Genomic DNA, 13178 nt, shown 5'->3' with positions numbered 1-13178 from the left:
CATTCCAGGAGCACCAACGTCTTGTTGGATAGTCCCCAGAGTCCATCCTAATTCTATTGTCAGACTAGAAATAAAATTGTATTCAGACTGTCTGGGATGGCTCCAATCACGATCTGCTGGAGTCATATTCAACTTCAGCCATATAAGAATCTCCAGGTGAGATACTCCTCTGCCTCCCCTTGAGAGCGGCGCCAGCGCTGCGGTGGTCAATAAAAAGAGTGGAGAACCTCCTCCACCGTGTGAACACTCGTCAGTCGTGGACACTATCGACAGGTGACATCAACGAGCCGCACCACATTCCCGGCGAACACCAGCCGTGACGGGATCGAACCCGAGGTGGATAGCTCGAGAGATATAAGCCCATCAAAATAGATTGTGCGACACGACCCGATCAAGGGATCCTGCCTTATTTTTGAAAAATCCAGGGAAGGGGGGAGGGACAACAAAAAGTGATCAACAAAGAGAGCCACGCTTAAGTTGTTGGAAAAGCATTTCTCCATGCTAACAATGTGTATGAATTGGGTTCTGACCACAGACGAGCCAACATTGCTTCCACGAGCAGGTGTGTGGCCGTCAGTGACGACCCGTCACAATGCTCACAGGAATCATTGTTCGATGACCCAGGCAGGGACAGCCATAGAACTCATGAAGATGGATGTTGGTACATGTGGGTTTCTGCAAGAGCGGTGTTGGTACGCATTGTCGTCCCATGGTTAATGGTTCGCGCATATCGCGCCATCCAAGTGGTCTGTGTTCACGGGCGTGAATTGCTTGGCTGGCGTTCCGCGGGGAACATCTTATTAGTATTCTACCTATCGTTTCAAGTTGCGCGAATTCATATTACTTGCCGTCCACTCACAACTCGACCCGACACATTCCAAGAGAAGAATTAATGAAACGAATTTGGTTCATGCGCTATCATATCTCGTCCGCGGTTGTTTCTTCCTCCGCCCAGAGCCTCCCCTCGAATCTACAAGGACGATGCAGTTGAAGCGTAGCTTCAGCTTCGGCGTCTCTAATTCATTTACGATTGTTGCTAGTCATTAACCCATCAGAAGAGATGTGGATATCGTGACGATGTTCCATCACCTAGTCCACTCTTCTGATCTCGGCTGATACACAGTACGATCCGCCTCATAGAGAGTAACTCGTCCCTCTGCATCTCCGGCAAGGAGCAAACGTCCATCCGCACTCCACGCAAGCCGTTGAGGGGCCGATCCGGGAGTTCGAATGCTATGTATCTTCATAGTCAAAACAATGACGAGCTGATCTGTGAGGCATTCTTTACTGGCGATTCGATGTTAGAGTTGAGGTTGCAGATGTGAATAGCGTCAACGGTGGAGACCGCCAGGACCGCCGGATGATGAGGATGCCATCGGACGTCTGTCACAGTGTCCCTGAAACAGTGACGACTGAACGATTCAGGAGCTCCATCGCTAGCAGCACTTGAATGTGTCCACCGTTGCTGAAGCAGTAGCCGGCGGAGCCTCCGTAATCCCGAGTATGCTAGAGAGATCAGCTGCGCCGCTAGTCCTGTCTCGACTTGCAGCCTTGGTGTTCTCCTCCATCCCGGCCATATTCCACAATTTGGCCGTCCAATCTACTGATCCGGAAGCTAGAAGATCATCAAGACCTCGCCTCACTGCAAGAACAACAAGCTACGATGATACCAAACAATCATGGATATATTATGCACTCCAAATGCACGAAAAACTCAATTATACACACGCGGTCTCATTCGTTTTCCCATTATTATTCGAAGCTAGACGGTAATAATTTTCAGGATAGATAGCAGGATATTATCCCGAATAATGATGCATTCCCTAACTAACCGGTGCATAGCTTGGGATTGCATAACGACCTATGGTTGTATTATCCGTAACCGCCCTCCCCAGTGAGTAGGGACTATCACCTGTCGGTTTCTGCATGGCCCTGATGTCCCTGAGCGGATGAGGATCCAATGCAGTGATCATGCCTTCATGAGCGAGCAGACTAGCCCTAGTCGTTTGCCATGGATTGCTATTCCCTGTAGTGCTGTCCAGGCGCACCTGATCCTCGCAACTCTGCTCGCTCGTCGAAATAAGGCCCTTACCCTCACAATGTGACCGTCGTGGGTCCCCAGCGTGATAAGGTTAGCATCAGTCGCAGAAAAGGCAACAGCAGATATCGAATAACCTCTTTGATCACTGTCGCGCAGAAGGACCGAGTGATGGGGCTCGCTCTGGGAATAAACACATGAAGCGGGTCCACTCATCACCGCTACCAGCTGAGCCGTGCTCCACAGGCAGACCTTTCCTTCACGCGAAACTGTCGTCACATGATGCGCATTCCGTGTACCAACAATCTCTATGCCGCATATTGCTTGAGCATGCATGGGTGAAGCAAGTGACGGCGAGCCGTTGTAGGATTCGTGACCACCGCCGAGACCGCCGACTGCTGGTGACCACTGAACTGGTGAAAACTGAGGCGAAAACATTTCCAGGAACTACTTCTCAGAAGGGAATTCATGTGCCGCGAATCAAGGTCCTCTCAGGGTCCTCACTTAAGACCGAGATCATCGAATGCAATTAGCCCACTTTCGCAAAGTTTCACCCGTGGCTCGGTTAATGTGAGATCAATATATACGCCTCTCATCGTAACGAATCCAAGAGTTACGATGCATCTCCCACAGATTTGAGCAAACCAGCCATCCCTTACCTTGGCTCTTGTATCCCAAATTAATACGCAACCACTCGCGGATCCTCCCAGATAAATAGTCGGATTGAACTTGTCGCTCATAGCGGTCACAACAGCAGTATGACTTCGGAGCACGAATTCTGGACGTTTCTGCATTGCCACCGACCAGATACAGACCACAGGGTTCTAAAAGGAAAATACACATGGAGGAGCAGTGATCTCTTTACACACTGAGGATCCCGTGAACAATGTAGTATGGCTCTAATGACAATTGTCTAGCGTCTTACTCGTCCCTTGCGGAGAAATTATTCAATCAGAAATGCAGGCAATACGTAACAACTGTTCAAGCAACACAAGTACAGGTAGTCTCAAGCGTTAGAGTAGAGGAACTAGAGCGAATCAAACTCCCAAGTGCAATGCACTGGCTGGGACCTGGAGCGAGCGGAGGTTCAGGATAACGCGTCATAAACAGCGACACTCGATACGCTGAACGCTCGACCTCCCAGTTCGTTGTCGTGACCCACTTCCCGGGTTAGGATAGCTCCGCTGCCATGAACCTGCGCCACTGCTAGTTATGAAAAGCTCGGGAATGCCACTGTGCCACCGGACATCTGTGATCTCACCGAGACGTCCTTCCTCGCCAAATCGAGCGAACCTAGGAGCATTGGGTGAATCATCCAACAGAATAAGAAGAGCTATTTTAGGTCGATGTAGGTAAAAACAGCAATGGACTGAGCTTATTATAAGCTACGAACAGCTGCCAGCAATATATCAAATGATACTGTGTTAGACCTTGAAACATGCACCCGAGCCATTCTCACACTCGGTCCGTTGATCTCAGTGGCACGGACTCTCCGGCACCTCCTACTGACTTTCCGACGCGCTCCTCTGTAGCGTAGTCTATGAATGGATCTATGTCCACCAACCCCTAAGAATGCAACAGATTGCGATACCAGCAACGCGCCACGCAGTTCAAGTAGAGGCTCATAGTGTCAGACAAGCTCAGAGACACGTTTCCGAAACTATGCCCTACCGGTAGGTCGGAAATGCCTATGGCTTTCTCAACAATTTTGCTCGCGCGCTGAAGGAACTCTTCAAAATCTCGCTGTTTGCAAATATTCTCTTTCTCTTCTTCGGTGAGACTGACGACGTCGTTTCGAGCAGGAGTGCTACCATCGTAGTTTTCCTGATTAGCGGCCTGAATATCACCACAGACGATATTCAAGAACGATGAACTTTCCGATTATTTGCGCCCAAACTCACCCTCGCAGCTGCTCTCATCTTGTCCAGTGCGCTCGAGCCCCGCCTCGGGAATATCGGGTTACGGGCTGAAGATCGTCGTCTCCGCGACCACGATTTCACTGGAGGCGATTCACGCTGGACGACACATTCCAACTCAGCCGCTGGGATCTCTAAAATGAGGAACCAGTGGCGATCACTCTGAGCCATTATAAGTGCCACCTTGCTCAGTATTATCGCGTAAACGTTCGCACTGCGTAGCCTTCTCATAGCTATCACCCATCGCCATACTCTTCTGAGCCGATAGGCTCTCCTCTGGAGTTGCCATACCCTTTCCCGAATCGATGCGAACCACCGATTGTGAAGTTACTACGGGCATCGATCGAGTCGACCATACTTGAACCAAATGCTCACCCGTTTCCAACTTAGGTTTGCGAAATAGGAGCGCTTTAACCCTAGCCGTTCCATCCTCAGTTGTTGTTGTACCTTGCTACATCAGATGCTAGTTACACGGCATTGAAGCGGTGGTTATCACTTCCCTTCTCCGTAGGGGGATCGAAATTTTCGAGATTGGCGAGCTGCTCATCAATGGTTAACGTCTCTTTCAGAATCTGAACCCGGAAGTGCGGACGGGGAGGACAATCAGGACTACCTCTTGGATCTGTCGATTGATGTTGTTCGCAGAGGCGTTTTCACTTTCTGAAAGAGTCTTTGACCTGAGTTGGAAGACCCTCATCCTCAATGATACATCTGTGGTCACCCACCCCATCCGGCTGGCCCTGAACTTCCTCAGTTCCTCGACTCTCGTCCGTAAAGTCTCGACCGTTCTCCAATCTATACTAGCAGCGTTCTTTGAAGTTAATTTATCCATCCTGGGTTTGATTGATCACTCCGAAGAACTCCCGCAGTCGTCCCACTCAACCAGATGATTATAAGTTACAACGCAAGAATGGCAGTAGAAACAACAGGCCGAACTGGGTCCGCCCTGAACAATTAGAGGTTCGCTTGCATCTTCTGCAACACCTGTATCACAAATTCATACCCATACCGCCCAGAGGCTTCACATCCCTCAGTACTTGCTTGGCTTCCTCAGGAGTAATCATCTCCTTTGCACTAGCAGGGAACTTGATGCCCAGCGTGTCATTAGTGTAGCGAGGGATCACATGGACATGAACATGAGGAACCTGAATTTGCAGCAACCGTGAAGATCCTGTGGAATCAAATATGAGAACTCACCTCCTGCCCAGCGCATTTTTCATTGTTCTGACAGATGTTGAGACCGTCAGCACCAGTAGCTGAGAACAATCATTCGAGACCAAACTCCTCCTCCCCGATTCCCCATTACCCAGTTTCACGGCTCTCGCGAGTTTGGGAAGATCGGCAAGGAAAGCCGCAGCGACCTCAGAGGGCATGGCGTCCATCGTAGCATATCTACGATGTAGACACTCCCCGGAGAATGAGTTGAGCGCACAGTACCCTTCCACCTTCGGCAGTAGCAAAGCGTGCCCCTCAGTCACAGGGAACGCATCCAGTATTGCGAGTGAATGCTCGGTCTCAAAAATCTTATGACACGGTATCTGGAGTAACCGAGACGGTGTTAAAGGATCGAAACAGAGGACAGAAGACGCACTACCTCTCCTCGGATAATCTTGGCGAAAATGTTGTTGTGGTCGTACGCGGCTCCTGACATCTTTACGAAGAATCAATTGGAAATAACTGAGAATACTCAAGCAAAGGTTACACGAGTTGAGGAAGCGGGAGCGGAACAACATAGCGTAAGTAGTATAGTGACACACAATTCCACGAGCACTACATGTACGATGCGGGACCCGGGCGGACTAGCCATTCAGCCCATCCTTGTTGTGCAACTTTTGTAGTGAGTACTGCGCTATGAGGTGCGCTGCTATCAATGTGAGTTGAGCAATCCTGGGGTGTAGCCTTGCATGAAGAGCGCATTATAGACGTCAACTCTGCTTAGAGTGAGATAGACGAGAGTGGACAGACCGGGGCTGACAACGCCTGATTCCAAAGCGAGGATTCCTCACTTGAAGAGATTGAGTTTACATCTATCTACGAACACAACATCACACAGTTGTCAATCTCAATATTTCTAGCGACTAGGGCTCCTGGGGAAAAGACGGAGCTTGCTTGACATTGGAGTGTCGTGAGTCATCAAGGTCGCAGGTTCGATTCCCAATCACGTAATTTTTCTTGAATAAATGTGTACGCACGTACATACGCGTGCACGCACGAAGTGTTTGTGAAGTGAGAGGCCTCCGCATCCTTCGCTCGTTCCGTAACTATCTATATGTACTACGTGCACTAAACACAATAGACAAAGTGGGGAATTCGATACCGTTGAATACGTGAGGCGAAGCTAATCTGTTCTAGCTTCCCATCGGACTCGTCTGTATAATGTTTAGGACTTGACATAACCAAAGGATAGGTTGTAGGTTAACAACATCAGCTTATAACAAGAGCATGAGACATGGAGTTACCAATTTGTTAATGTCAACAGCGCTCGCCATGCTTATCTATATATGAGTCTTGCCGGGCAGGCACAAATCATCTTATAAGTGTTAACTAGTTAACACAAGTCAAATACCGATACGGAGGGCGCGTCACACAGTGCGTCTCCGTCACACACGTGCATATCATCCGCGGTGCGTCCTCCACCCTTGTCCAGGGTGCGTCGTGGAACGACCTGTGCGGTCGAACGTCGCCGCAGCTTCACAGAACCAGACGGCGTATGCCGTGTATGATTTCTTTCAATCCAGCCCGCCATTCCCGGGAGCAAGCATCGGTTGGTCGACCGTGCGCGGCGTCGCATCGCCGGCACGCGCCCGCCGGAGAGCAACGTGCGCGGCGCCAGCAGAGGCGCTCGTCGGACTAACTCGATGCTTCGAGGGCTGGAAGCCACAGACACCTTCTGTTTTCCAGCCCACCAGACCCACGCGCCCAGAAGTGGGATATTTAACGCACTCATCCTCGACCGTCGCAGAGGAGGGCATACTCTAAAATACTTTGTACGACCAGATGTATAAGACAGGTCGTGATTACTGTCTGTACACACGCATGACAACGCGTCGTTGACGCATTGTCAGACACATCTTTCTCGTTCCGTGGCACATCGAACACGCCTACAATTAAGACAACCAGCCATCCAGAGTTCACCAATTACCCAAACTTCCATTAGTTCCTGCATCCAATTTAGCAATCAAATCATTTGAGTCAAATGTCCTCAATCTTGAAATTCAAACGACAGCTGCTATATGCGTTGGCTTTATTTCTCCTCCCGACAGCAGTAGCCGGCGTCAACCGTCGCTCAACTTTCACGGGACTCGTCCTGGCATACCTTGTCTATCTGTTCGACGGAGCGGAGTACGAGCCATGGAGCAGGTGAGGAGGAGGTTGGGGCGGCTCTGAGTTCTCGACAATGCTTTTGCAGGTTTTGGCCTGCATTCTACCAGCTTGGGGGATGGCTCCATGCACGGAACTTGAAGAGATTTGCCTCCAACGTGGAGACTGTATTTGTGGACAGGCGAGCCCTAGTCCGGCACCCGAAAGTCATTTACTCTTTGCATCCTCATGGCGTGATGTCTATGTGCCATCCTCAAGCATTCTATAGCATTCCGCACGACACATGCAAGTTAGCCGCGTCAATTTGCTTCAAGGTTCCTCTCATGAGAGAGACGTACCTCTGGTGTGGCATGATCGATGCGGGCCGCCCTACTTGCATGACAGCTCTGGATCAAGGATACAGTCTCACCATTGTTGTTGGAGGAACTCGAGAGCAACTAATTCCTTATTCTCCCACTCATGACACAATTTTATGCAAGAACAGAAAGGGCTTCATCAAGCTGGCTCGAGATGCTGGTCGGATACCCATTGTTCCCTGCTACTCTTTCGGGGAGTCCATCGCCTACGGTAAGTGCAATTCGCATTAGCCCATAAACTAACAGGAAGAGTTCTTTTGTCGGTCAGAAACGAGCGATTTTCTCCTGTCATTCCGTCGTTGGCTGCAACGTCGATTCGGGGTTGGCTGGGCTGTAGCGAAAACGTGGAACCCGAGACGACTCAAGGACTTCGTTCTCGTTGTAGGATCCCCTATCACATGGGAAGAGCAAGATACTGTTGAAACCATTCACGCCAAGTAAGTATTCCACATTTCGCCTTTCTCTGTTGTTGAAAAGACGTCTCAGATATGTTGCTGCGGTGAGAGATTTGTTTTACGAGCATCGCGCTAACTATGCTGAGTATGCCAACCGCGAGCTTCTCATCGAATGATTTTTAACTATCATGCGAATGCCTCGTAGTCGACAATTCTGCGTAACTTTCCACCGTTCGTTTAGAGCAATGGCTTTCGTTGTCTCAGGGTATAGTGTAAATCTCTGTACCGCCAAATCAAGTGGTTTAATCACATGGACAGTCGTAGTTGGTCATTGAGCAGGCGCGAATTTTCCTCGTAGTTACAGCAGGACTATTTCCCATTACCACTTCAGTGTTGTAGCCGAGCGAGGCCACTCGGCCTCTTACTTCCATAGTGTTCCTCGGATTAGTATGCTAGAATGCCTTTCGAACACTCATAATATTTAGTGTTATTGTGTCATGGACTCTATCGTGCACCGCCTCAGCTCTCAATTACTCTACCGAACAAAACATGTACAAGCGTGGAACAACAGTATTAGACATGGCATCTCATGAAGACGGTCTTTACTCGGCGGCCGCACCATATGAGTCAGTAAGCACCGGCGGACGCTCGTCGAACTCGAACCCGTCCCATTCGTTAGACAATTTGTCAGAGCCGCGCGTGTCCTTTCGAAAAAGCCAAAACTTTTCTGAAGCAATTATCAGTCATTACAACAGATGTCGCGCCAACGGATCCTACCTAAAGCTGCTCTTATTTTCGTTGTGCCGTAGACGAGCGTAGCTCCAGGGGCGGTCAGAAAACGCCCCATGGCGACCGAGAGCCCCTCATCCCGAGCGACTACTCCCAATATCACTGCTGTAACCAGGATAAACGTTAGGACGAGTGTACTTAACGGTGAAGGACGGCTCATGGTGGGCACCGCCATCGATCTGTGAACTGACAGCAAACCACATCCCAAACGATGCAATGTTTCCCAACTGACCTCGCGGCAGGATAGAGTTCTGCACACTTTTCATCACAGTGGCCAGCTAGGAGGAGAAATAACACCAAAAGTTAGCACCGGACATTGCATCATTACCCCTTTGCTATTCCTGGCCATTTCGATGATGACTCTTGTTGCTCGAACGGACTCGCGGCATAACGATCCGATGTCTTTGCCCTTATCGACTTGCTCGTTCATACATGCCAGTACTCCCCTAATAAAGGGAATCAGTATGTATGTACCCCTGCTACATCCATACCGTTCCATGGTGTCCTCAACCGCACAATACTTCGATATAGGTTCTGCACATACAAAAGGCAGGGATTTCTCCACTGACTTAACACAAGCTTTCGAAACTTGTAGCGCCTTCAGGCCTAGGCAGTGCAGCCTAAGCAACTCGTGTCATCAAGCGCCGAATTGCCACATTTACCTCGATTTTTGCATCCCTATTGAGATATCACTCTTCCCCACACTCGGATCTTTCGGGCACAGGCGAGCTACGTCTTTCTCACAAGGGTCGTCGAGAGGCCCACCGTTTTTCATAATGAACTCCTTCATGAAATGCGGCTCGCCATTACCGATTGTCTAAGTTTACAGTTGTGCCGACTACAATATAACTGCAGGCTACTGCCTAATCTGCCGGCGCATAAGTCTACAGTATGCTAACTCAGCGCCCTCAGCACAATGGTGGCCAAGCGCAAGCTGATCAAAATCTCTATGGTGTTCGATAGAGACATCCACACCATACTTTGTCAGACATTTACAAGAAGAGGGAGCTAAGCTGGTAATAGCGAAACTCATACCAAAAACTCATCTAGGAAAAATCCTTTGCTCACCGATGAGTCACCGCCGTGTCCAAGGTCATCAAGTATATGACTCAGTAACGAGTCCATCATCCCGTCACCCGGCCCCACCGAGCCATGCATGGGGAATAATTTATTGATGTCATCAAGAGGAATGGGCGGGCCCTCGCTGGGCGATCGTTCCCCACTGCCTAGGATATCACCAAGGGGTATAAACTGAAAGAAGACCAGGCTAGTTCTGAGACAAGCCAACCAAGCCCTGGCAAGCATGTACTACTCTCACGTGAACTCCTCTTCCTGTCGCTCTTCCCAACAATGCCAGAGGGAGCAGCGTTGAAGCGGTTGAACTCGGTGGAAGACGCATTGAGAGCAAAACCGGAAGTGCACGAATTTATACAACTATGAATGAATACTTATATGCTTCTGTTCGGGCATTGATACTTCCGGCGAATCGACAATGATAATCGTGCCGTCCGAGCTATTGTTCAGAAAACACCCCCATAGTGCGCTCTTCCACAACACGAAAAATATCTGTCAATTCGAAGCCCGTTTGGTAGGAGTATCGATCCGGTGGTAGAGTGGGAATTCTATTCGACCTGCATCCGGATGCACCACTGCTTACAGTTGGCCCAACTTATTCCCAACTGAGTTGCGGAATCAAACTAGTTATCCGATAGTTGCGTTTACAGTGTAAACTTTACACTCAAACTTCGGGAATCATGTTCGAAAAAGAAGCTCGAACCAGAGATCGAACGACGCGGAAAATATCGCTCGCCACAAAATTATTCAAGTTGCGTTGCGTTGCAAAATGAGGCTCAAGTTATTGAGCAAGTTCAAGCGGAGCGAAGATGCCTTTCTGCAATATGCGAGAAGCAAGCTTGCGTCGAAAGGGAAGGTGAGGAAGAGGGCCAAAGATGCTTATCTACCGCCTTCGGCAAGGTGTTCTACCCCTCTATCACCCTGCCCTATGTCCACTATGTAACAATTCTGCCTATTCGGTACGTCATCTCCTTCTTTATTGCCCAGGTTTGAACAGATTCCGGCCATCCTTCATTTCTACACCAGTACAACCCAACCTCGAAGACAAGTACTTCTTCATGCTCCTCTACTCCACTAAGGAACTGCTTCAAGTTTCACTCACCCTTGCCAAAGCCAGCCACCTTCACCTGTGATCTCCCTCTGTAGGTAACTCCTACTCGTGCTGTGTGGGATTAGGAGACTCGTCCGCTGGTCACGTTTGTCTTTCTTTGACCTTTCTTCTTTCATTTCTGTCATGACAGGGGATTTCGCTGCCGCTCCTTACCACTCTAGCGTGCATCAGTCGTTGTAAGGGCGATACGCCAACAGGCGTGTAACGCCCCGGTAATAGGCGTTGCGTTGCGTTGCGTTGCGTTGCGTTGCCAAAGATGCATCAGGATAGGTTTTTCAGAAGGTACGGTAGAAGCAAGCTCCATCGTGTGGGGAGAAGCACCAGGACGGTGTCCCTCACAAGGGGGAGTGCTTGCTGGAGGTGTACGAGGGTCCATCCGTACGTAACGGCACCCATATGGATGGGTGAGTACCCTCAGTAGCCAGAGACGAATCGTCTCCGTTATCACTTAGGTGGAGTCGTCAGCCACCTGATTCGTCCCAAAGATGGACGACGGATTGGCAAGGATTGCTTTAAGCACCCACGACAAAAAACGTAGGTCCTACGTTTTTTCCTGCCAGAGTGAGTACTCCTGGAGTACTCACTCTGGGGCAAGACTCTAACGAGGTCGGGGGAACTTCGACACGGCGAACCCCCCCCCCCCTTCTCAAGGAGTGGAGCGCCGGCAACCTACGTCGCAGCGGTTTCATCTTGAAGACGTTCTCGCCATTGCCTTCGACAGGACCCCTATGTATTCTTCAATGCACGAACTTCATTACGCTTTATACTATCTCTTACGGTATGGCAAGATGTTGATCTTCGCGCCTTGTGTTATCTCATCTATCTCGTTTGTAAGGAAGTGTAAGAGCCGCCTTGAGTGGGTTTGATCCTCACACATATTACGTGTATTAGTTTCCCATGATATCTTTGTTAAGTCTCTTCACAGCAGAGGCAGTTAAGGACGGCTACGCTGCAGCCATTACCTCCACAGCTGAGACTTTGAAGATTGCCGAGCTCACGTCCCGCACCATCCATAGATACTATCAGCGGACGGCGCTGACGCCTTTACCCAGGGGTTCAAAAAGGTATAGATAACGGGCTCGGGTGTACGCTGCCTTGCAATTCCAATGACTCATGAAAACTCAACACTCTCACAGGGTCACTGTGATCGGCCAGATTGCTACCATAGGCATCCGCCGAGGGAAACTCTTGCAGGAAAATTAAATCTCAGATACATGATCCATACGGCGAGCAAGGATGCAACGAACCTACGTGTCAATACCAACTAATGGTAACTGACCCTGCCTTGTGAGGTCGATCCCGAGAAGTTGGACCGCTGGCAGGGGCCCCCCGGGCAAACGTGAGGAGAACTATCGTTATCGTTGGTGTTGGGACAGAGTCGAAGTGGTATCGTCAATTTGATCATGGTGAATGTGATTTTGGAGCATTACTCTTAATGGCAGCATAAGCGTCATCGGAGAATTCTTCCGTTCTGGAAGTGATCTGCAGTGATTACACAAACAATCACCAGAATCGTTGAAGAGCGCGGGCTCGGCGTCAAGATATCTGCACCGTATCCTGTTCCATCAACTGTCTGTCTAGCATCTGCGCCAGTACAGCACCTAAATCAGGGCAAAGATAGCTAGAGATGGGTTGAATCCGGAAGGGATTCCTTCAGACTAGCAGTCAGAAGCGTCCGAACTACTCCAAGTAAACCTCACTCTCGCGCAGCTGGTATTCTGCTTGCCAGATGAAGGGTGACGGCCAACTATCCCAAGATGAAGCCGCAGTGCGGCTGCCGCACACAGGGGGCCTCTCTGAGAGGAAATGAAGTGATATTTGATGTTGAATTCCATCCGGGACTGGCGCCTATAGAAGGCTTCTATTAGAAGCTGGCAGGTTCAAGCTGCTCACTATTCAGCAGAGAAGACCTCGAAAGTCCCCGATACTTCTGAGTCATCGGAGGAATGACAGAGCGAAGGGAGAGAACGATACTCGATAACTTACCATCGAGCTGATTCGCAAACACCTCAAGTCTGCACGGCGTGCAGTGCACACTGTGCTTCTGTCAGAGCTTTGCCTCCCTTTTTGTCGTACAACAATATGCCCAACGACAGCCCGACGAATCAGATTCCAAGCGAACAGCAGGGCCCTGATCGTCAACTCGATAGGCCGCGTCACGTTCAGTTGCCCGCACAA

At 49.8% G+C, this 13178-nt stretch overlaps 4 protein-coding genes across 4 annotated transcripts; 1 reads left to right on the top strand and 3 right to left on the bottom strand.

Moving 5' to 3' along the window:
• Positions 1 to 918: 918 nt before the first annotated feature.
• On the bottom strand, positions 919 to 4243 carry Pmar_PMAR017273 (Cytoplasmic dynein 1 intermediate chain, putative; the record flags this gene model as incomplete). The annotated part of the gene is made up of 12 exons (XM_002771998.1): positions 919 to 970; positions 1090 to 1241; positions 1289 to 1397; positions 1447 to 1642; positions 1913 to 2048; positions 2093 to 2221; positions 2698 to 2862; positions 3286 to 3331; positions 3498 to 3604; positions 3710 to 3874; positions 3940 to 4088; positions 4138 to 4243. 12 exons carry the CDS (start codon positions 4241 to 4243, stop codon positions 919 to 921), a joined length of 1512 nt encoding a protein of 503 aa, XP_002772044.1.
• A 178-nt stretch (positions 4244 to 4421) lies between these two features.
• Positions 4422 to 4786, bottom strand: Pmar_PMAR017272 (hypothetical protein; the record flags this gene model as incomplete). The annotated part of the gene is made up of 3 exons (XM_002771997.1): positions 4422 to 4526; positions 4568 to 4631; positions 4680 to 4786. 3 exons carry the CDS (start codon positions 4784 to 4786, stop codon positions 4422 to 4424), a joined length of 276 nt encoding a protein of 91 aa, XP_002772043.1.
• Positions 4787 to 4943: 157 nt separating this feature from the next.
• On the bottom strand, positions 4944 to 5605 carry Pmar_PMAR017271 (protein kinase C interacting protein, putative; the record flags this gene model as incomplete). The annotated part of the gene is made up of 5 exons (XM_002771996.1): positions 4944 to 5099; positions 5152 to 5210; positions 5261 to 5346; positions 5392 to 5492; positions 5549 to 5605. The coding sequence occupies 5 exons, from the start codon at positions 5603 to 5605 to the stop codon at positions 4944 to 4946; spliced, it is 459 nt and encodes a 152-aa protein (XP_002772042.1).
• Positions 5606 to 7517: 1912 nt separating this feature from the next.
• Pmar_PMAR017270 (diacylglycerol o-acyltransferase, putative) lies at positions 7518 to 8202 on the top strand (the record flags this gene model as incomplete). The annotated part of the gene is made up of 3 exons (XM_002771995.1): positions 7518 to 7842; positions 7900 to 8068; positions 8118 to 8202. The coding sequence occupies 3 exons, from the start codon at positions 7518 to 7520 to the stop codon at positions 8200 to 8202; spliced, it is 579 nt and encodes a 192-aa protein (XP_002772041.1).
• Between the last annotated feature and the right edge of the window lie 4976 nt (positions 8203 to 13178).

The sequence above is a fragment of the Perkinsus marinus genome (assembly GCF_000006405.1).
Source record: "Perkinsus marinus ATCC 50983 genomic scaffold scf_1104296962102, whole genome shotgun sequence".
In the NCBI taxonomy this organism is placed as follows: domain Eukaryota; phylum Perkinsozoa; order Perkinsida; family Perkinsidae; genus Perkinsus; species Perkinsus marinus.
The sequence above is the reverse complement of the archived record's forward strand: the minus strand, read 5'-3'. Positions and strand labels throughout refer to the sequence as shown.